The 25,103-nt window shown below is 46.1% G+C and overlaps 1 protein-coding gene across 13 annotated transcripts in view; it reads right to left on the reverse strand.

Moving 5' to 3' along the window:
- BMAL1 (basic helix-loop-helix ARNT like 1) overlaps positions 1-25,103 on the reverse strand; it is a 989,350-nt gene that overhangs the window by 600,687 nt on the left and 363,560 nt on the right. For all 13 annotated transcript variants that reach the window (XM_069623618.1, XM_069623617.1, XM_069623625.1 and 10 more), the window contains one exon: positions 8,843-8,922. In XM_069623618.1, the coding sequence (XP_069479719.1) occupies positions 8,843-8,922 (80 nt within the window). The remainder of the gene's footprint in view (positions 1-8,842; positions 8,923-25,103) is intronic.

The raw sequence follows: 25,103 nt of genomic DNA on the forward strand, positions 1-25,103 counted from the left end.
CTTTCTAGTCCCTGTATGTCCTTCGTTTTAGATCCCTTACTCGCCCCCTACCTCCGTCCCATGGGCTTGGAAGCAGCTTGCTCACAGTGCAGCATGTTACAAAACCCACAGAAAACGGTATAGGGACATTCATTACAGTGTTAGAATAGTCTTCAGCCAAAGCCCCAAAATACTGAAATGTATCATGCACTACCATGCAGAATTAATTTCATTTGTCCCAAAATGGATTTTTGCAACTGAACAGATAATGAGATATTAGTTCAATCTGCTATTCTACGAAAAAAAAGGCATGAACAATCATTTGTGTGCGATTTAATTTGACTTTTTGATAATTATTACAACACTACGTATAAACATACTCACGCGATGTGCCTGTTAATGCAGACAACTAAAAAAAATAATTTAGCTAAAACATACTTCATAAATGCAACATTTAACAGAAAAACGGCAGTAGTGGGCAATATTTACATATATAGGCATTATAGATTCTCAAAATACAAAACATGTATTGCAATTGGAAAAGAAGGGCTAAGAACTTGAAAACGAACACTTGTGTCCTAAATTCCACCGCCAACATCAATTACACATGCTTTAGTCCTCCTCTTTGGCAACAATGCAGTCTCTTTATATGTGAGAATAAAGAATACGTTTGTACCTGCAGCCAAATAAACTGGTATATATATTTTGCAGTGAAGCTCATCTGGCCGATATGGTTTCGAATGAATGGTCTTTGCAGCGGGCATGTCCTATTCTTTAACAACGGTACCAGTTGAAATCTTCTGCTGCGCACATTCGTACAGACAAATACAATTGGCTCCTTGAAATATACCGATGTCAAAAGCAAGCCCGGTAAAATCACACTAAATTCAAACATACATATAAACATCCGAAATAGAGTTCTTCAAAAGGATTGCATTTAAGAAATCAGGGCAAATATTTTAAAACACGCACCCATGCATATGCTGCGATATAAAAATAAGGCATGGTGTATACACTTACTGACATGCCCATCATGCACAGAGCAATGTAGTAAGGAAAGCCTACTTAAACTAAGTGTATAGAATCAGGTTTTAATTGTGGCTCCCTCTAAACCGATTGATGCTTACATTTAGGAATTCATTTCAACCAACATCTCACCAATGATATCAGTGTGAGGACAAAATGTACTTAGACATATTTTCTACAATGAAGAACCTTTCTACGCACAAAACAAGAATGTCAATATATTAAGACACAGTGGGATGAGATGAGTTGCATGGTTAAGCATTGGTTGGGAGAGATGATTATTTTCTCCCTTTATGACTCAAAAGAAATGATTATATTTGAACACTGGTCCTTGAGATGTGGCAAGGAGCCATCCGGTAATTACCTAGGAGGTCGTTGCTTAAATTACATGGCAACCCTTTAAAAACACCAGCATCCTTCGCGCAGTGTGGCAGATGTCAGGTGAAAGTTGCCACAGGTTGTGACGGACGGAGACGGAGATACAACTGAGTTACTTCGCGAGATCGAGTAAGGTACCGATAACGTTTTTGTTGCCGGCTGAAGCGTTAGACTGTGGCGAGTCTAGACGCTCTACGCATATGCACTTAACTCGTGTTATTAATGTGAACTGAAACTCATGCGGGGCACGTATTGTGCTTGTATTTTGTAGTCACCCGAAGCTTTGATCGGGTGGCATGGAACATTGGACGTTCGTACTATTTCCAAACACGCAACAGAAGACCTGCCCGCATTCGAGAGCTGCAGTTCTGCGCGTGTAGACACTGACGAGTCAAGAACTAAAGGTAAACTAAGCACAAGTCTGTTTCGTGATCCCAACTCTTGTTGATGGCCAGAGTAGAGTAACATACTAACGGTTGTTAGTGTGAGAATTCATATGCCAAATCTAAAAAAAGACATGCCGGCATTAGGTTGCCTTTAAGATGAATTAGGAGAGTATGGATTATTGCTGAATGCAATTACTTGGGCATTGCAGTATGGAAGCTTGGGATGCAAGAGGAATGTCATGCACACGTTTGTTTGACCCTCCCACTGTTATTTGTGTTACACCAATAGGCCATGGTCTATTTAGAAGACATCCACAATGAAAACAGAGTCAAATTAATTTGGTAAGCCTACTTAGGTTAATTTGTGTGCTTATAAGGTTAGGTTGTGTTAGAATAGCGGTATTAATGACAGCTATATAGCTGTGTTTTCTCCTTCAGTGTTTGGACGTATATGCTGTAATAGAGGTGTTGACTCCTGCGACCTCAAGATTGAGTGCTTTATAATCTGCAGTCGTTGGTCCCCTGAAGAAGTTCTGGTGGAATATGTGTAATGAAATGCAGAATGAAACATGTTGGGCTAAATCAACACATTCTGATCAACAGTGTGTGTAATAAGATAATGAGTTTATAAAGAACCTTTTTTGTATAAAAAGGATTCACCCACTTGCTTCTACATCCCCGACAGACCAGATATCACACGGCCTGATCGCACCCTCCCCCCGCACCCACATCAAAAAATCATGCATCACCACCGAAATCATTAAAGGTGCACTCATCAATGCGAGATCTGTAGTCGCCCATGCCTTAGACATTGCAGACATTATCACCGCTAATGATCTCGACTTCATAGCTATTACAGAGACCTGGCTCCACCCAGCATCTGGCCCCTCTCTATCACTTGCTATACCCAATGACTATACCATCTATCGTGCAGACAGACAAACAGCTAAAGGTGGTGGAGTAGCCGTTATTGCAAAAAGTTCCATCAACATTAGACACATACAAAACCAATCACTGACATCAGCGGAATTACTCACCCTCAAACTATCCACAACGCACACAAGCACTATCACCATCCACCTCATCTACAGACCGCCAGGCCCCATACTATCCTTTAATGACGACATAGCCCTTCTACTCTCTAACAATATCAAACCTAACTCTCGACTACTCATCCTAGGAGACTTTAATCTAGGTCTCAATGATGAGAAAGATGACAAAGCTCACACTATCGCCAACACTATTTCAGAATTAGGACTCACCCACCATATCGCACAACCCACACATAACAAAGGACGCATCCTTGACTGGATAGCTGACCTCAATTGCAACACTACCATCCTCTCCAACACTCCATGCGCCTGGACCGATCACCACCTTATTACCTTCACCATCAACAAAGGCACTCAAACACCAGGGCCCTCCTCCAATGCCCCACCCACACTCACAAGAAACAACAAAAATATCACACTAGAGAAACTCCTCCCGTTACTCCAACCCATCATCGACTTCTCACCCACCATGACCAACCCTACTGAATTAGTAGATCTATACAACACAACTATCCTTAAGGCCATAAATACCATAGCACCACTCAAGCTTCGGAAAGCCAAACCAAGAGCACACCTCAATTCCTGGTTCACCCCCAAACTAAAAACACTCCGCAAAGCCAAAAGACAAGCTGAATTAGCATGGAAACAGTCACCATCCACCATTAACAAGACATCCTACGCACTAGCATCGAACATCTATAAAACAGCCATCATCCAGTCTAAAAAAAACATGTACAATGAAAGAATCAGCAACGCCAAATCTAATACCAAAGAGCTCTTCAATATCCTGAGAGAACTCGAATCACCCTCCCCCATTCCAGACACCTGCAACAAAGACATCCACTGGTGCACGAACATCCAGGAAGCACTCCTAGGCAAAATTGCCACGCTACAAGCCAAAATCTTGACAAAGAAAGAAAGCCTCACCCTCTCCGATAACATCACCCCCTCTACACACACCCACACCACCCCCCAAAATGATGACAATAACCTCTTTGAGTTTTCCACCATAACCATTAAAGAGGTTGAAGAAATAATCTACTCCCTTAAACCGTCCAAATGCCAAGGCGACACTTGCCCAGCCCCTATCATTAAAGATGCTGCCAAACAACTTGCTCCCTTCATCACCACCCTCATCAACGCATCTTTCACCTCCAACATAGTGCCCAACAACCTCAAGGACTCCTGGGTTCTTCCTTTACTCAAGAAGCCCACCCTTGACCCTAATGTCCCCACCAACTACAGACCCATAACGACTGTACCCTTCCTACTAAAAATCCTCGACAGAGCTGCCTATCTCCAGATACAGAACCACCTCGAGAAAAATAACTTACTAGGACTCAGACAATCAGGATTCCGCCCCAAACATGGCACTGAGACCGCCCTGATTGACCTTAAGACACAGATGGACAACATTAAAGACAATGGTAAACTAGCCCTCCTTCTCCTCCTTGACTTATCGGCCGCCTTCGACCTGGTCAACCACGACATCCTCTGCAAACATCTATCCTCAGCAGCCAAATTCTCAGATAACGCCAACGCATGGATCCATTCCTTCCTTAACAACAGATCCATGAGAGTCTTCGCACCCACAGCCTCTGCCATCCCAGCCCCAGTCACTTGCGGTGTCCCCCAGGGCTCCTGCGTCTCCCCCACTCTATACAATGTATTCACGAAACCCCTCTTTGACATACTGGACCGCTTGGGTGTCATCTACACCAACTACGCAGATGACACCCAAATACTGATCCCTTTAACAGGCGACTACTCCACCGACCTCACTGCTCTCAACAACATTTATTCCATTATACAAGAATGGATGGCCAAGCATGGCCTATGCCTTAATGACGACAAGACCGAGCTTCTCCTCCTAGGTTCCCAACCCAGACTTAATAAACTCGACAAACTCTATCAAGCATTCACCATAGACGGCAATAACATCACCGTCTCTAACAGCGTCAAAACCCTAGGAATCTACCTCGACTCCTCCCTCACACTGACAAGACAGATCAACTCCATCTCTTCAGCCACTGCTTACACTTGTAAACTTATCAATGCCAGCAGACCTTACCTCTCACCATCCAACTGCATCACCTTAGCCAGAGCGCTAGTCCTTTCCAAAGTTGACTACTGCAATGCGCTTTACTTGGGAACCAGTCAGAAAAACATCAACAAACTACAAGTCATACAAAACAACGCCTTGCGAGCAGCCCTGAACATACCCAAACAAGAACACATCTCGGACGCCAGACGCACCTGCCATTGGCTATCCATACCACAAAGAATTGAATATAAAACCATCTCACTCACACACAAATGCCTAGCTAACCAAGCACCCAGATACCTATCCGACAACCTCAAGCACCACACCCCAGCGCGCCCTACCAGATCAGCTCAAACACACTGCTTAAATATCCCAAGATTTAAGCTCCAAAAAGCAGGTGGCTCCAGCTTCCCCGTGCTTGCCTCCAAACTTTGGAATTCACTTCCACTCGAGCTGAGATCAGAACCGTCCTTTCACAGATTTAGACACAACACCAAAACTTGGCTTCTATCCAAAGAAACTGCCTAGCCCTACCGCACTAGCATGCACCAAGACTGTAAATTTGTAAATATGTAATCGATTTGTACATTTCTGCTGCATTATTCTTGCTTGTTGTATTCATTATTCTTGTTGTATTCATCGCAAGCGCCTGGATGCCCTAGGGCCAGGCGGCGCTATACAAATAATAAACTAAACTAAACTAAACATATGAGAGGATAAAGTCACTATTAGTGGCAATTGTACTTTATCCACTATCCAACGCAGTTTATGTACTTTGCACTTTATTGGTTGTAGCCAACGTTTAGGTATTCGATCTATTTGCACTAATGTGTTTTAATGTAGTTTGTGATATTTTGTATTGTATTTTAGATTGTAATTGTGATTTGAATATGTGCAATACATTTGGATGTGTTTTTATCCTATTCTATATATTGTGTTGAATAAATCTAATGTATTACATTCAGGATATAGTAATGTTTCACAGTTCTTTATTTGTTTGATGAACTGCTAGTTTTGTGTCCAGACTATGAGGAGAAAACACAGATAGGATGGTTCTGTAGTCATCGAATGTCCATGGTGGTTCTTTGGGGTCAAGCCCTTTTGTCGCAAAATTCCCCTGGTCTCTTCTTTTGTTGTTGGTTCTAAGCAGTAATTGGCATCACAACGCTAGATCGCTCAAAGCTATGCCTTCGAGGGATATCTTTAATGACATAGGAATGGTATATATTGGAGTAAACCCAAAGCTGGCTAATCTCCCTTTAGGAAAGGGTAACTGGGTTAAAGGAATAGTTGACATGAAGAGGCTGGGCAAATTACCCTGCATACACCTGAGTTGGCCAAAAGAATTTGATAGAATACAAAACCCATGGTTGGCTTTTCACTACTGGATGCCTGGGACGTCTGGATCACATGTTTTGGTAGTCGATACATTTCCATGGATGTGATGGTTTGAAAGCTGGATGGAAAAAGGCAACAATTCATAGGTAAATGAGTAAGCATTGGGCAATCGATTTCTCAAAGGTCAACATCTCGTTGTGGGGAGAACGGAGGGTTGGATAAGTAATCTCATTGCCATTGAGATTATGCTGTTTCATGGCAAAAATATGAATCTTCTGAACACTTGGGTATCCAAAATAACACCCAAATAACTTCAATAACAGAATAGTTTCAAGATTGTGATAAGTTCAGCACAAAACAACCTTGGCATTCTATGTGCACAATGCAGTTACATAACTTAAGATTCATAGATAAAGAATGTTTCAGTAACAGTGGAGGTCTATCAGAAAGAGGTTCCAGCAAAAGGTACCACCTTGTAAATCACAGTATCTTATAGAAAGGCAGATATTTAGAATGACTAGAATGCAGTGTTGACAGACTAACCAATAACTCAAGAATACAATTACATTTTCAGAACACCTATCTAGCTCTAGAAGTTCATTTTCTCAGACTTAAGCGTAGTCAGGCAGGTTAGTAAAGAGATGGGGTAAATGGAATAACACTTTATTAACATTCCATAGGCCAGGAAATGGTCCAGATGAGATTTGACAGGGTTTACAGCAGACGTTAAATGATCAACAAAAAAGCTGGACGCTTTAATCTGGATATGTTTACATACAAAAGGTCTTTAGATGTTCCATGGGAAACAATGTGGGCATTCCTGGTATTCAAGGCATGGCTCTCATTTCAGTACAGAAAAGTGAGATGAAGCTAGTTAGGCTTTGACCCATTCATGGCTCAATGTCATTATGAAATGCTTGGCTGAAACAAAGTCTAAAAATAAGGACAAAAACGAACCCACAGAAACGTATAAGAGAGATTTGGTCATTGAACCATATACCAGCAGTGTCTTCACTGAGCACCATAGTAGAAGATTACAGTAGAAGAATGATGGGTGTCATGGAGACCCTTAGCAACTAAGAACACTTTCACAGTGCAGCACACATTTGGTATGGGTGTCTGAAAGGCAGCTCTCTGGGCACAGAAATACATTCCAAATATCATGGGTACTAGGGTGTCACAATATCTATACAATGGTGGACTGCACACACCAACATAATCATTGAATATATATATTTATATGGATTATATGAAAACCCTGATGTTCATGGGCAATACGTTTGGGGACAGGGATACTAAGCTGGATTCCTAGCCCATTTCTCCACAACATTATGGAAATACAGCCAGTCTCTGCCTTTGCTGCATGTTTTTTTGTTTGATTATTTGGTTATTAGCTGTGGGTTTCCATAGCAGGTACAGTAACAGTGTCAATGGTACAAGGTTCTCTTACACACAGAGCAGCCAGAATACAGGCAGCAGCCGTACCGGTTTAATTTTCAAACGGACCAGTGAAACACATCAGCAGTACAGAGAATCTTTGAACAGCGAACGGGTAGAGCACAGGCCAGCACCCCCAAGCTCCAATCATTAAAAGGTACAGCACACACAGCAGCAGTGTACGCTTCAATCACAGACAGCAAATTTACAGCACAGACAGCAGCAGAGCAAGTTAATTGTGCTTTTTCAATCACAAAACGAACCCCTTTACTGCTGAATGCATTTTTTAAGTAGTGCTAACCACATTGTTTACAGTGACCGGAATGTGACATACATTCCTGTCTGCAAAGGGCCAAGAACGTGACAAGCATGTACTCAGCAGTTTAGGGGTTTATAACCCTGCATAGACGTTTTGATCATTAGTAATGTAGTCTTGCAGAGAGGTCGTAGTCTATTCCACATATTGCTAATTCGATATTGAAGTACTGGAACTGTCCAATTTCAAAGACTGCAGTCCTGCAGAGTTGGTCTATGTGTGGTTAGGTGGATGAATTGAGGTGGCAAGCAACTTTTTTTATGGCTGGATAGTAGCTTGAAACTTGAATATATGCCCCCTGGTATGATATTTATTACATACATTGAACTGTCTTTCTTTAAATCTCGGAGACCAATCTGCCCATTGGTCAAGAGTCTATATTGTTTTTGTTGCTGGCTGTACTGTTGAAATTGTTCAATAAACAGACTAAATATATTACTTCCCATCACCTAATATGTTACACCTTACATGCACATCCATCTTAACACTCCCCATTCTATTCTGTAAATGCTTGTCCGGAGATAAATAGTAATTTGAATCTATCTATTTTAAATCCTTGGCTAAAAGTCCAAGAATTAAAAGAATACAAAGTTAATCTCACCTCATTCCTACAACCCCACAATGTCACTGAGGCATTGAGAGGTGTTCACGTCTCCCATACACTATTTGGCAGACACTGAATAGCATGCCCTCTGACCACCTTAATGTTGTTCACAGAGTGCATGTTTTTTTTTTTTTAGCTAGATGAAAAGTAAAGCTTGTTTTACGACAAAAAGATTGTGATGTACATGCAACACGACAAAATCATGAAATTACACTATTCAATGCAACCAGCACTGCATTTCAAATGATTATTATTTAGCAAACCCCACATAAAACAACATACCCTGAGAATAAGATGTTTTAATTCATCATCTGATAGAAAAGCAGGCTTATAATTTGCTTCCGTATAAGGATTTGTGGCACCTAAAGAAAAAAGATAAATATCAGTTTTGCTATGTTTGCATCGTAGCACGTGTACTTTTCGTGATGAAATAGAACAAAAGTGTAGCTAAATGCAACTCATAGAAATTTCGAGCTTAATATGAAAGGCAAAACTAGAGATTAAATATCAATAATCACCATGTTAATATACGAAGTTGCTCGTCTGTGATTACACAGTTTAGATTTAAACATCCATTTCTTTCTTTCATTTGCCTATAACTGTTCAAAAACAGTCCGATTTTCAAACATTCATATTCAGTTCTTTTCGCAGAATGCTCGTTTATCTCCAACATGTTCTCTACTGTAAGACTTTAGTACAAAGCTATGTTTCTGTAATGGAAGCTCTGGAATGGGTCCTACACCCAGTCCAGCCTTTACGAAAGAAGTAGTTACAGCACATATTGATTTTACCCAAATGAATCTGGAATAGTTTTCTGTCTAGAGAACATCAAATACTGAAGGTCTCTGGAAATGATCACATCTGGAGAACATGTCTACTGAAAGTTGAAGGGCCACCTTTGATAGAGTGGAGCGAGTTGTGAAGCCCTCTTGGCACCGTTCATGTGAATAGCTAAAGCAAATTCGAGCTTTGGTCACATTTATTTGTTCTTCAAGGTTTTATCAAAACCATGCAAATGTGCACAATACAATGCACTGGAAGTTTTGTAATAGATACGTTAAAATATCAAATAAAAACAGGATCAAAATAATTTCCATAAATCTTTAGTTAAGTGAATAGTTCCAACTAAAACCTTAGCAAACAAACCTCTAGCCAGATTTGCCAAGTTCTTCGCAATGCTAAAAAGACATGATAAACCTGAATGCTAATCCTGTTAGCGTTACCACAATTCAGGAAAGTATATACACTATATAAGGGGATGACAGTCTCCCTTGCACACATTTCGATTTTACCGTGTAATTGCAGATGCCTTTAGCATTCACATTGTCTTGTTCAAGTCTTAGCACCATCAGCAAATTAACCGGGCTCCTTCTGTGGCATTAATTACTAACACAGTTAAATGTTTAATAAAAATGAGTTGTCTTGGTTTACAGCACGCAGCACGTTTGCGAGACTATATTGTCTGTAATGCCTATCAGATTTGGGTATATTAAACTAGGCCCAACTCCAAAGAAATCGATCTAAAAGACCTCAACAGGAATTTCTATGTGGCTCAATATAAAGTCCCACCCATGATCAAATGCTTTACCACATCTATCTAGGTTCTGAGTCAAACCTCCGCCATTGGATGTTTTTGTGGATTATTTGAAATTCATGTGGTAAATTATTTCCTGTTCCCTGTAGATGTACTAAGTTTATCAATCCATGCATTAGCACACCCCGGTTCCCACACACAAAATAGCCTAACCAATGTAATATTGGGTGGTGCCTCATGCAAGAAGATTAATAATGTGGTTTAATCATTATCATTCGTGCCATTTTATGTGGGGGGATTCACCATTACCATCCCCTCAGTATTAAGTAGGTGTGGAAAAGTGTGGGTGGCACTCATTTCTACCATTAGAAACAAATATACAGAGGCAGCCGAGGGAACTCCTTGGTTTTGAATAGGAGCAGTGGCTACGTTTTTGTTCACAAAATGAAAATCCATAACAGACAAATAAGCTATGCAATGATAATGCCTTTCTAGATAGTGATGATTACCCACTGCTTGTTAGTATACGAGGAGGATGAAGGGGGCTGAGGGGGAGAGCTGGCGGCTCAATGTGTTTTACTTGTAGGACGCCAGAATAGTGGATGTCATCAGGGAGGAATCAGAGGCATACTTCCGGAATAATGCTGTGACGGTTTCAAGAAGTCTACCTTGTGGGAAGTGTATAGGGCAGTGGTAAGGGGAAAAGCAAGGCAAATGGTTTGCCAGTACCTTAATGGTGTGTAGGGAGAGACTGGATCAGCTAGAATGGGTGGTGGAGGAGGCGGAGGTCACTCACATTAGACTGAACACGGCTGAGAGTAGAGGGAACTATCCAAAGTTATGGGATTATATGGTACAGTGGTGCGAGAAGAGGCCAAGACGACACATTGGGAACCAGCAGGCAAGAGTGTTTGACACTGGGGATAAATGCGGCTGACTACTAACCTGGCTGGAGAGGAGGGATGAGGAAGCGAGGTGGGCGAGAGAAATCAGACTGACTGGGGGCGACATGGTAAGAGAATGATGAGATAGCGGAGGAGTTTAATAACGTTACTCTCCGTAGTGACTACCTTACTCCTAGTCCATAGTCCCCTTTCCTCCATACTTGTGGGACATTCTGTCCTGTCGGACGGGACCAAAGCACTTTTGTAAAAAAGCATCAAATTGAAAATGTAGCCTTCTCTTTTTACGCGGGGTACCGCACACAGGCATAACCACGCCCTCCTTAGCTCTGCCCCGCGCATCGCCCTTTAGTCCTTTTCTATCGCCAGGTCTGAGAACATTCAAGCAATAATAGAGGATACTTATTAGAGGGGACGGCAGGTGGGCGTACGGAGGAAAGGGGACTATGGACTAGGAGTAAGGTAGTCACTATGGTGAGTAACTTTATTATACTCCTACGTCCCTTCCCCTTTCCTCCATACTTGTGGGAGATTTCCAAGCACTCCTTACAGAATAACGGGTGGATGGAACTCCTTTATTGAAAGGTTTTTAAGAACAACTTGTCCGAACTGAGCATCAGTCCTGGAGCTCAGATCCAAGCAGTAATGTTTCACAAAAGCTGACGGGGAAGCCCATGTAGCTGCTTTGGCAATGGTTTCCCAGGGAACGTATTTTTGGAAGGCAATGTCGGCTGCCTTGCCCCGCACAAGATGGGAATGAATTCCCTTCAGAGACTGAAGGCCCTGAATGGCATAAGCTTCGGAGATACAGGAAGCAATCCATAGTTGCTTTCGAAGCCGGCTTTCCTTTCGGGTCTCCGAAGGTCACCAAGAGTTGCGAAGAGCTCCGAAGATTAGATGTTCTGTCCAAATAAAACTTAAGAGCTTGCCTTACATCCAGATTATGCAGAACCCTTTCGGCATCTGAAGTCGGTTCTGGGAAGAAAACTGCTAAAGAAATGGTTCAGATGAAAAACGGATACCACCTTTGGAAGGAAAGAAGGATTGGTCCAGAGGACAACCTTATCCTTGTGAAAAGTGAGAAATCGATGCTCTACCGACAAGGCTTGAAGCTTGCTTACACGACTTGCCGAAGTTACCGCAATTAGAAAGGCCATTTTCCATGAAATGAATTTCAAGTCTGCCGTAGCCATGGGCTCGAAGGGTTTATGGCATAAAGCAGTAAGGACCACATTAAGATCCCACTTGGGATGTGGGATGTGGGTTGTGGATATAGATGCAATAGACCTGCAAAGTGCCTTTTAATGACAAGATGTGTTAAAGAAAAAGAGCAAGACACTGTACAGGTAAGCAGCAATAGCCGACAAATAAGTCCTACAAGACAAGACATGCATGCCCGAAGCTGCCAGATGAGAAATGAAAGCCAGGACCGTTGACAGCTTCCCTGGGGTCCAGCTTTTTCACTCAACACCAGTGACAGAAAAGGATCAATTTGCTCCTGTACTGAGACCTTGTCAAAGGCTTTCTTGCCGCCTGGATGATACGCATATTATCCACAGACAAATTGAAGCTTTCTAAAGATTTGAACTCAGGTACCAGGCCGCCAAGCTGAATGATTTTGGGGAGGGGTGCCACATCTGCTGATCGCTCTGGTGAAGCAGGTCGGGAATCAGCAGAAGCCTGATCGGTGAGCAGGTTGACAGATGCTGAAGCTCCGAAAACCTGAATCTGGCTGGCCACCACAGGGCTATGAACAGGAGAATGAAATTTGACGTGTTCCTGAGCTTGCACAACACCCAGTGAATCAGAGGAAGAGGCGGGAAGGCGTAGGCCCTCATGTTGTGCCACGGAATCTCAAGAGCACCCCCCAGGGAATAATCTCTGAGTTCGTTCCTGGAAGCATAAAGAGGAAGTTTCCTGTTTGATGACGTTGCAAAGAGGTCCACTTCTGGAGTGCCCCAATTGACGGAAAAGGTCAGAGGATCTCCGTGTTCAGATCCAACTCGTAGCTGACCACCGCTCGCCGGCTGAGAGTGTCTGCCGTCACATTCAGCTGGCCCGGAATCTGTACCGCCAACAGCCAAACACTGTGCTGAATGGCCCATTCCCCAATCCGAATGGCTAGGTCTACAAGGGGAGGTGACCTGGTACCCCCCTGCTTGTTGACGTAAAACATGGATACTGCATTGTGCGTGCGGCTGCAGACCACCTTGTTCACAATCATCGACTTGAAAGCTTTGAGTGCCAGGAAAATCGCCAGAAGTTCCAGATCATTTTTGTGAAATTGTCTGTCCTGCTGCGACCACAGGCCGAAAACCTGAAGATGATCCATCGTCGCGTCCCACCCAATAAGGGAGGAATCCGTTGTAATGGTCACCTGAGGGGAGGGCTCCTGAAAAGGCGCATCCACCGACAGATTGCTGGAAGAAGACCACCAAAGGAGATCTGACATTATGTAGGGTCGAACCGAAATCATTTTGGTGTCCGGGTCCAACGCCTGAAGCCAGGAGCTCCAAAGAGCCAACTGCGTAAGTCGCAATTTGAGACGCGCCAGGGGAAGAGCAAGCACGCACAAGGCCATGAGGCCCAGAAGCCTATGGAACTACCAAGCGGACATGCTCTCAGACTGAATAAAGACTTGACACGTTAACAGATCCACCATCCTGTCCACCGTCAAGTACACCCTGCAGTCAATCGTGTTCCAACGGAAATCCAGGAATATCAGGTCCTGAGAGATCGTCATGGAGGATTTCTGCCAGTTCACCGACAGCCCAAGACTGAACAGGAGCTGAAGGAGAGACTGAAGGTTGCTCGAGGCTTTCACCGGACAGGGGCTGCGCAGAAGCCAGTCGTCCAAATATGGATACACATGAATACACTGTAGCCTTAAAAAGCTGCAATGACTGACATCTTTGTGAAGACACGCAGCGCAGAGCTGAGACCAAAAGGAAGCACTCGAAACTAATAGTGCTCCTCTCCCAGGGAGAGCTACAGATATTTCCGATGCGGGCTCCAGATCAGGATATGCATATAAGCATCCTGAAGGTCCACAATGCTGAACCAGTTGCCCTTCTGCAGAAAGGACTTCATTTGGCAGGGCGTAATCATCTTGAATTTCTCTGGGGGAAGAGAAAGGTTGAACTGGGAAAGGTCTAGAATGTTGCACAGGCCAGCCTGGTTGGGTTTTGGCACCGTGAACAGACGAGAGTAGAAGCCCTCCCCTCGTTCCACTAGGGGAACAGGTTCTACAGCCCTGAGATCTAGAGGTTTCTGGACAACAGCTCTAAGGGAGGGCATCCCCGACTGCTGAAAGGGAGGATTGAAGGGCCCAACGCAATTGCAGCACTGAATTGGCAAAAAACTTCTTGCCCAAGGAATTGAGCAATTTGTCCTCCTTGGACAGAACTTGAGCCACAGCTGCGGAAGACGCAGAGGCTGGCTTGGATTGCAGAGTGGCTGTCGCTACCACCGTCGAGGACGGGAGCAGACATAACGCCAAGGCTACTTCCTCGGAGGTGTGAAGCCTGTAAGGGGCATCAATCCTTTTATTGATGTGCAGCCTGGTGTGGGGTTTTTCCCAGACCTTGTGGGCCTCGGCCAGGACATCCCTCTGAAGGAACAGGCCTGTACGCTCCTGTGGAGACAAAGTTAGCGCCCCCAAAAGCACCCCTTCCTGCAGAGCAGGTGCCTCAGGCACTGGTATGTCAAGGAGTGACATGTCTAGTACCCAGTCGTGAAATGCTCGGACAGAGCGGGTCTGGTCTTCACTGTCTTGATCTGCCAAAGGGTCGTCTAGAACATCCATGTCCCCCGGCTGAGACGCGACTAGCGTCAGATTGACATCACGTTCTGCCGGAGTCTTGTCCACCGGTGACAAGGGAGGCAGAGGTGGAAGAGAGCCGCGAAGCAGAGGAGGTGCTGCCGCTGGGGCGACAGGTGCCGTGACAGGAACTGTCGGGGCAGGCAACGGAATCTGAGGGCAGATTTCTCTAAAAAGGCCCTTAAAGTACTCCCTCATGGGATCAGAGTTCATTAGACTATGACATTTCCCCAAAAAAGGCATCCTCTGCTGAGACCTTAGGCGCTGGAGTGGGCAGAAGCCTCTCATGAGTAGCATAACCCCACAAACGCAGTGAGGAGGCTTGCCAAGAGGGCCCGCCACCAACAGGATCTACATAGACCAATGGGAAAGATGGAGGAGGAACCGAGACCGAATGTGGTAGTGGCATCTGAGCACGCCAGTCATAGGAAGGGCGGAACTGATTCACACTGTCACATGGAAAAGGTTGTCCACCGTAAAGAAGGTTCCCAGCACCCGCTGTCGATAGCGTGGGTTTGAGGGAAGAATCCAAAATGGCCACCGTACTCCACAAGGGAAGACCCGCCATTTTGTGAACATCTGAGGAGAACTGCGGCACATGTGTAGATGAGGCAGTTGACTCCACAGATTGGTCAGGGGACTTGACTGAAATTTTTGCCTTGACACAAGGATCCTCAGCAAAGCCGATACTATGGGACCTTGGATGTTTACTGGACATCCTGTCCCTTGAATTAGCCTGCAGAGGAGGAACCTAAGCAGCGCCGGTAACAGAGGAGTTACAGTCGACAACCTCTCCCTGTGCCCCCTCAACAGAACCGGTACCTCCGCGAGCGCGGGAAAGTTGAGGAATCCACCTTACAGACAAGACCTTTACAGGCCTCTCAGTTCTGTTGGTACACACCTTAGCCTCGTTAAGAGGAACCTCAGAACAGAGTCCGGTCTTAATAGCTCTCCCAAGCTCGAACCGTGGCCTCGAACCGTGGTTCGGTACAGAAAGCCTCAGAGGCCTCAGGGCGCACCGCAGTGTCTGTGTGGGAAGCTCCAGACAAGGAGGCCTTGGCCCGAACTCCGGTACCCAACACCTCAGCACGACTATGCTGGCTATTAGCACCTGATCAGTGAACCTCGGATCGTGATCCGGTATAGGCAGGCCCCTTGCAGAAACCCTTGGAGAAAACCCTGGTACGCCTATTAGGCCTGCAAGGCACCACTGGGATAACCCCGGTAGCAGAGTTTTTGAAGCCCCTCCCGGACCTGGAGGACCCCGTGAAGAAGACCCCCCAGCCGGTGTGCCCTGAAAAGCAAAGAACTTACCGGAAGTCTCTTCTTTCCGTCAATGAAGAGTTGGAAATGCGATGGAGGAACTTTCTGGAAAATTTCCTCCCACCTGCGAAGACGACGTTGAAGTGCCCGGACCCAAAGGGAGTCGCAGAAGAAACACGAGTCCCAATGGTGATCTGGTCCCAGACACTCCAAGCAGAGAGAATGGGGCTCTGCCCTAGCGAAACGACGCTCGCAAGAATAACAAGTGGCAAATCCCAGACGCTCCGGCATAGACCGAGGACTACGCGACCGCAGAACCGGAGTAGGAGAGAAGGACAAGAGGAAAGAAAAAGATCTTCCTGGTGATGCAAATGCATCCAGCCCCAACCCCGCAGAGAAAAGGACTGAAGGGCGATGCGCAGGGTGGAGCTAAGGAGGGCAGGGTTATGGCCACGTGTGGTAACCCACGTAAAAAGAGAAGGACACATTTTCAATTTGATGCTTTTTTACAAAAGTGCTCCGGTCCCGTCCCACAGCACGGAATGTCCCACAAGTATGGAGGAAAGGGGAAGGGATGTAGGAGTATGCTGATTAGTATCGGGCGCTGTACAGGGATCCGTCCATGGGGGGGGGGGGTACAGGACAAGGATAGTACAATGTATAGGAGATGCTGAACTGCCACAGTTGAGTCAGGAACAACAGGAAGGGCCAGCACTTAACCCAACCCTAGAGGAGATTCAATTGGCTACTTCACAGCTCCAGGTAGGTAAATCACCAGGGCTGAAATGATTCCTGGAGGAATTTTGGAGGTTAGTAGGGTGGGGGCCAGCGGAGGAGACAAGCTCAATGTTTCTGGAGGGCTTTGAAGACAGTATATTGCTGGAAGATCTCCGACACGCCATGGTAGTAGTGATATGCAAAAAAGGGAAACCTGCAGACCAATGTGGAACATATCACCCTATTTCACTGATCAACGGGGAGGCAAAGGTCCTTGCAAAAGTATTAACCAATAAACTGCTACCATTGATAGGAAAATTAATTCATCCGGACCAGTGCAGGTTTGTACCGGGAAGGGCAACCGGCATGAACATCAGACGCTTGCACAATGCGTTGGAAGTGGTCCCTTGCCTACAGGGCCTGCATGCAGTCATGGCTATAGATGCTGAGAAAGTCTTCGACTCAGTGGGCTGGGAGTACCTGTGGGCGGTTTTGGATAGGTTTGGTTTGGGCCTTGATTCGTAAGATGGGTGAAATGATTATATAAGGATTCGGAGGCGGGGGTTAAAGTGAACGGGTGGACCTCCAGTATCTTCCCGCTTCACAGGGGGACCACGCAAGGATTCACACTGTCTACAAATTTGATTTCTGCTGGCGATGGAGCCCCTAGTGGTAAAAGTCAGAATGGATCCCCCGCTGCAGGGTTTTGAGCGGCCAGGGGACAAGACCTCACTAAACTATATGCAGACAACGTACTTCTCGATCTTTGAGATCGTAAGTGCACCGGTCCTCGGGTCACAGTGGTCTTCCAGGAATTTGGAGATGTCAGCGGCCTTAGAATCAATTGGGAGAAGTGAGTCCTAATACCAGTTAAGGAAGGGATGCAGTTATCCTAGAGAGGTGCCTCCCATTCCCCCGATACATAAGACTTCATTAAGTATTTGGGCATCACAGTAGGATTAGAGGGTGTACAGTTTTTCAGGAATAACCTGGACCTGGTGCTGGACTGGGTGAGAAGCGATGCTAAGCATTGAGCGACACTGCCGGTATCCTTGGTCGGGAAATGTGATGCTGGAAATGCATTGGAGGGACAGGGCCTCCGTGTCCTTGTCCTGTAGTCCTCTTTCATTTGTGTTCTATATTGTTTTCTGTCCAGGAGTCCATGTGGGACTCCTGGCAGTGCAGCTCTTCCTGTTTTTGTTTGGTGTACAGACACATCGGATAGCCTTATGGTACCCATGGGTGGGGGTACAGCCTTGTGCCCCTAGTGTATGTTTTTGTGCACCTGTGTGTGGCCCACAGAGCAGGGTATGGGTATGCCAGTGGAATCAGTTGATTACTGATAGGAAACAAGATGGCCCCTTTGGTCTCTTGCTTTCTATTGCCTGTTACCTTGTTTTCCCAAAGTCTTGGGAAGCCCTGACTCTGTCCCTTCCCCCTGACTGGCTGTTGGGTGGAAGTTCCATATAGGGTGGTGTTGTGAAGTCCAGGCCAGACTGTCTGGAGCCTTCCCAGTGACCGTATGTTGTGGGTACACCCTGTGGGTGCGACCTGGGTGAATGGAGTGTGTGACCAATATGCACTTGTTGTGGGTGTCTGGTTTCTAGTATGCAATACAATGACTGAGACATCCCTGCCCTAAACTGTATGAATGCAGTGTGTAGTGTTGAATGGCTGGGTACTTGTCCCAGTACACATTGCTTGTTGTGAGTGTCTGAGAGGGAGGAGTATGGCCTGAATGCACTGTATGCCTGATTGGTTGACTAACTGCTGAATGCCCTGAGTGATTGGTTGCCCGAGTGTGACCCAGCAGAATGAATGAGAGATCAACTAGTATATCTGGGGGCCTCTCAGTGCTAGAATACATTCAGAAGCTGAAGTTGAAACTGACGCTTAATCTTGAAGCCGAGCCTGAAGAAGAAGGTGGACTGCTGTCTCCCGTCTCCCTTCGCTGAAATCCGAAAGCCGAAATTTGTCGAGACTGATCCAAGAGAGGACCTGGTTAGGCGCCCTCTCCCGTGCTCAGAGGGACCATCGAGCACCGCTAAACCTTTGCCGAAGCGCCCTGGATGTCAGACCCTCGACAGGCTGCCGACCGGAGACTGGGACCGCCAAGGAGAACGAAGATAAGCACCGGATATTCCGTCCACCGTCGTCAACCAGGGTTCGCAGGTTTGCTATAACCGCTGGAGACCCGTCGAAGCCGTGTTGCCCAGAAGAGGTGACCGCTTGATGCCGTGCCGCCGACAACCAGAGCCGCATGCTCCTTTGCCTAAGACTTTCGATTCACGGACGTGCTCGTCCGCTCCGTCGCCGCCTTATCCCGCCAGAGAAGGCCAGGCCAAAGACGCGCCGAGGAGCATCTGCCGGTGGCTTTCCCACCACCCAATGACCGTAGAGACGCCGGACGACTCGACGCCCTTGCTGGGCCACAGTTCTTCACAAACTCTTTGCGGTCCTGAACCATCGGCATCAAGGTGACCCGCATGCCTCTTCCTTGCAGGACGTCTTCGCTCCATCGTCGAAGAGCACCACTGGGACCGAAGCTCCCTCCTCGACGCGGAGTTCACTTTCTTCGAGGAATCTCGATGATCCGTGGTTCCTGCTTTAAAGGGAGCCACTCAAGAAGGATCCGTCGACGACTCATCATCGAACTCTGCTATTCCAGGTACATTGGGGTGGTAGAAACATGATAGAAGGAAATAAGATGTATAGAACAATATATGGACTGGGCTTGTGGTACAGCTTTATTTTACAGGTTGCCCAGGTGGGGGAAATCTCCACACAGAACTTTGTATAGGTAACAGGGCCAGTATTCTGCCAATTGTTCTAACCAACTGCTTTCCTCCTATGTCTATTGTTGGTTATCTTTATTAAGTGATTTGTGTGACATTTAACCAGAGTACAGTTGATGCACTTTAATGAAATCTAATAATAATTGTGGTACCACTTAGAACTCTATATATTTGCCACTGTAGATTTACTGAGCACAAAGTGAGTTATTGTGATTGTGTATATAACCTTGAAACTTAATTATATAAAGACTGTTTTAACTAATACAGTGCGTGGACATTCCTTTGTGGGGGCTTGGGGACTACACTGTTCTTAAGAACCAGCCTGCTTCACCTCCTGAGAAGCTAGCCCTTGATTGCTCGTCCATTGCTATCACCAATAGAGAATCTTGGCTGGGGTCCTCTGTGCCTCTCCTCTACCATATAGAGAGCAGAAGTACAGACCCCCCCCCCTTCAGTCTTTACAGGAAGGCAAACATATTTAAGATGATTTCCCGCCAGGGATTTTCAGGACCATAGAGTGGCTGCAAGGGGGGGGAGGATCATATGATATGATAGGTTATTTAGAATGCGCTCAATACTCAGAGGTTTCTAAGCGCGAACCCGGGGATCGAACCTGTGGTGCTCCAGGTTGTCTTTCTTCCAAGGCAAGCATGTTGCCCCTGAGCTATCATTCCGAGACAAGCTATCCTCCCGAGATATGGGGAGATAAGGCCTCACGTACAGCACTGAAAGCGCTGTCTCCATCCATGTGGGAATGGGGCTTGGTGGTCCCAAATGTGCAGCATTACTATTGGGCCTCCCAGCTGGTGGTAATTAATGAATGGTTGTTTGGAGCGAGAGGGTGGCCATATAGAGAGGGACTGGGTGGGATGGGTTCTTTCCCCCCCCCCGCAACACCTGCAGGTGATAGATGGTAGTAGGGCAGATAATGAGTTTTTACGAGATCTGGGGACAGTGTACTTGACTCCCAAAAGGCTGCCTTGAAGGCATTGGGATGGGGCAAGCCTGTGACTAAGGAGGAACCCATATAGGGCAATATTGACCTGCCAGAAGCCCATAAATTAGGTATGCAGCAGAAGTGGCAGGAGAAGGCCATTACACGAATGGAAGATATTGTGACACAGAACCAACTCACCCCCTTCCAACAGTTGCACGAGCGAGATGACCTGGGGGAGGCGGACCGATATGCATATATCCGACTGCAGCACGCAATGTCCCTGGAGGGGCGAGGCACCTGGGACATACCAGGGACAGGTCACCAATAGAAGCCAATCTCATGGAGGAGGAGATCAGAGGGAAAGCAATCACACAAACATACCAAATACTCAAAAGCTTCACCTCCAAAGCTCTGACAAAGTTGAGGGATACATGGGAAGGGAATCCGGGTCCATTGCATGAAGAAGATTGAGTGATGTCATTGAGGTCACTGAGGGAGGCGAGCATAACCCTAACACTGCCGTTATACGATATGATATGATGTGGCATTTATAACGCGCCTGTACACAAGTGTTTTCTAGACCAGACAAGACAAGGGGGGACCAAAGGGAGGACAAACACAATCTTACTAGGCCTTGTGTCATTCAGATTTCGCAAGTGTGGGGAAGAGGGAAGGGGAGAAGTACCAAGGGGGAAGTACAGTTAACTCACAAGTGCAGCCAGAGGGTGGCTCAAAAGTGCAGAGAGAAGGGATGGTATACAGACCCCTAAGTGCTGCGGAGCCCCGAGGCAGTGCAAGGTCAACTAGACATGCAAGAGCCTGGGCCCGAGTTCAGAGGGTGACAAGTGCGCAGAGCAGTCAGGTGCATCAGCAGGGGAGAGGAAGAGAGAAAGGAGAAGTGAAAAGGAAGGTCTTCAGTTGCTTCCGTAACTGGAGGTGGTTCTGCTCAAGTTTGGGAGAGGCAGGGAGGCTGTTCCAGAGGAAGGCCCCAGCCGAGGAGATAAATCTGCCCCCAACTCTCTGCTTGGAGAAGTGTCTGACCTTCAGAGAGTTGGAGGTGGATGAGCGGAGAGCTCGAGAATGAAGATGTTTTGGAAGAGAAAGCTGGAGGTAGAGCGGTCCCATGCCCCTGAAAGCTTTGTGGATGATGCAGAAGGTCTTGAAGTTGATCCTTGCAGCCACAGGGAGCCAGTGAAGAGATTACAAAGCTGGAGTGATATGATCCCTGGGCTTTGAGGCCAAGGACAAGTCTTGCAGTCCTGTACTGGATAAGATGTAAATGTGGAAGAGTAGAGGCAGGATAATTTAGAAAGAGGCTGTTGCAGTAGTCCAGCCTAGAGAGGACCAGAGCTCTGGAGACAGTGAGCTTCTGGGGGAAAGGGAGGAAAAGTGATGATACAATATAAGGTGTTTCTGAGTATACTATAGCAGGTACTGCCTGCACCGAATGGGATGGCCGAAGTTAGCCCAATGTGCCTGAAATGTAGGGCGGGCATGGGCTATTTTTATCACATGGTTTGAGAATGCCCCAAAGTAAAGGCCTTCTGAGATAGGGTAAGACACAGGTTGTCACGGATGGATGGGGAAATGATACCAGATTGCCCTTGGGGGGGTTTCGCTAAATGTATGGGGAGAGTCAGCTTCAGGGACAAAACACTGCTCAGGACTGCCGTGACATTGGGCAAGAAATTGTTGGCAATGGAATGGGGTACCCCTGCGCCTCCGAGTTTCCAGAGGTGGCTAGAGGGGATGGACCATTGTGCTGAGTTAGAGGGTCTATAGAGACAAGGGGTGCCCCAAGAAATGTTAAACAATATGTGCCCAATGGCTGGACATGGGATAGATCATCTATTGAGGGTAGTTTGCTGGGAGGATAAGTAGGAGGGCGGGCTCAAGAGGGAGAATGAGGGCCATTTCAGAGAGTGGTTGCTCCGGGAAAGGGGAAGAGAGGGTGGAGCAGGAAGGAGGGAATGGGCGGGATCTACTGTGATTTTGAACACAATATGGTCTACCTTTGGTTACAATGTTTTAAGTTGACGATTGTGTTATTTGTGATAAAAATCTGTCTTATAAAATAAAAATAGATGGTGATGATTCCTCGGTTATGCATTCCTGCTGTTGAGCAGAAAGCAGTGGAGCTAACTTGATCAGGTTTTCCATCTAAAGCAGGGGTGCAAGACCTTGTGGACCATCTTTAGTCACATGAAAGTTGTTTTAAGCAGAAAGAAGGAGTGAGTCATAAAATGTGTGAAGGGAAGAGTGTTGAGGTCCGAAGGAGTGTGGGATTTCTTCCAGTAGCACTCAGTTTTGTGGAAGGAGGAGTGAAGGTATTCAAGAAATGGGTTAAGCCAATGCTGGGATGGCTTACGGGAGGGAACAAAAGAGGGGGAGGTATATAGCGATATAAAAGTGGACGTGAGCAAGGAGTGAAGAGAAGTGTCAGCCAAGTAAGGAGTAGGTAATGAGAAGGTATCGACAGGAGGGAGAAAATGGGAAGAGGAAGAGATGAAGGAAGAAGTGCAAGTCAATCATTTGAAAGAGGCAGTAGAGGAGGAGGGAGGCGGGGTGGGGGAAGAGTGGTAGAGAAGGAGAGAAAGAAATGATGCGAAGAGCATGCCTACAATATATACCATAAAGTATAGTATTCTACCATTAACGAGGTGAGATGTGTTGCATTTCAGCCTTAATGTTTACTTTAAAAGTGTATGGAATTTCCTTATTGGGTTCCTTTTGAGGCAGGTTAAAAAAGACATTTGGAGTTGGGATCCTTGGGGTGCACTAGAAGTCTTCTTCAAACTTCTAGTTTATGTCTTTAGAGCAAAGTGATTAAAACGAGAGGGAAAGAGTTTTCTGTTGGCAGCAGTAAGTGACCATGGGAGTGTTCAAGTATCAGTACTGGATGAATCTTTTTCAGTGCTTTTTTTATTCACATTACAGAAGAGCTGGAAAAGGAAGGCATTGAGCTACATTATTGCAATTCAATATCTGCTCAAAGTGCAGGGGCATTCACAACAAAACTCAAAGGTTGCATTCTAGAGTCTGACCTGGAAGGGAGAAAGAGAGGAGAATATAATATGGGAGATAAAGAAGTGGCTAGTTAGTGGGTTCTGTTTGTGTACAATAGTAATAGGGAAAGGAGACAGTGTGAAAGCAGGGTAAGAAAAGTAGTTGTCAATTCAAAGGCATCAACATTCGGTCATGCTAAGGAGACAGTGTAGTCATGGATAAGTGAAAAATTAGAAACTGTGGTGGTTCACTCATTGTACAATGTTAATAGAGCAGGATTTTTTATGAACATATGTTAGGATTTAAGGGAAGCCCCAGTGCAGTGATTCATTGTGAAGACCCCTTAGCCTCTGTGAGGTTATCGAGCAAGAAACATTGCACCTCATTGGACAACACCAATTTAATGTGGCATTGGATCCTCACTGCTCAAGCTGGTTGCCATCTTTGTATGGCAGAGGTGTCTCGGTGAGGGGCAACCCAAATGAATAAACCAATAGGAGGTTACCCTCATGGTTCTATTCAAGAAGGAGATACTGTGTCAGATGCCCACAATCACCCAATTTGCTTGCCAGGCTTGTCTAGCACAGCAGCTTGCGGGATGCACTGGTGCAGCAACAGGTTTCCCAGTGGGAGACGACTGTTGATGCCGCGAAGGCAAGGTGAGCCAATGTAAAACAAAAGCAGTTGGCAAGTTGATAAAGGTGGAACACAATGAGGTCCCCGTTACCTGGGCTGCATTGTCCAATATGCATCCGTGGCTAGTTCTGTGCAGGACCTCTGGGGTCAAGTGTCTTCTTTGGCGCATAGGTGTACAAGAAGGTCTTCCATTGGCCAGCTGTATGTTAGGTCAGTCCCTGGCTGCGGTGCGAGGACGTGCAAATCAAAAGCAGCAGTCCAGTTGATAAAGGATTGCTGCAAAGGGTCAGCCTCGCAAGGTCCATTTTGTTCAATTAATCCACTTGGGTGGCTGGTTCTGTGACTCTACTTCAGGAAATAGATATATACAAGACCACAAGCATCTCCAAACATGTTTTGGCCTCATCAGTGGACCGGGACCCACTTCTAGGCATTCCTGTCCCACTTGCAGTGACTATAAAAAGGGGTGATGGCTGGGAGGTTTAGAATAAATCTTAACCAAGCTGCGCCTCACTGAGGCCCAACAAGGCCGAAACATGACTGGGGTTAATTGTGTTTCCATGCAGAGGGGACGTGGCCTAGCAGTTCGGGCTGGGCTACTTTTATTGGTGGCAGTACCTGACTGATATGCATATGGCTGGACCACTTTCACAATGGCGCAGACGGGCTAAAAAACGGTGGTGTGGAAGGTTGCCCAGAACAGTGCCAGTGGTTCAGATGTGTTCAAAACCTTCCACCCATCCCTTTTTTGGTTACAGTTTGTCTCGCTATGTGAGAGAGGGTATGCCCAGACACGGGTCTCTTGCTCGCTGCACCATTGGAAACCAAGCTGCACCTCACTGAGGAGGCCCAACAAGGCCGAAACATGTCTGGGTGGGATTGCTTGTGTTTCCGTTCAGAGGGAACATGGCCTAGCAGTTTGGGCTGGGCTAC

Source organism: Ambystoma mexicanum, chromosome 11 (assembly GCF_040938575.1).
Source record: "Ambystoma mexicanum isolate Mex_15411 chromosome 11, UKY_AmexF1_1, whole genome shotgun sequence".
In the NCBI taxonomy this organism is placed as follows: domain Eukaryota; kingdom Metazoa; phylum Chordata; class Amphibia; order Caudata; family Ambystomatidae; genus Ambystoma; species Ambystoma mexicanum.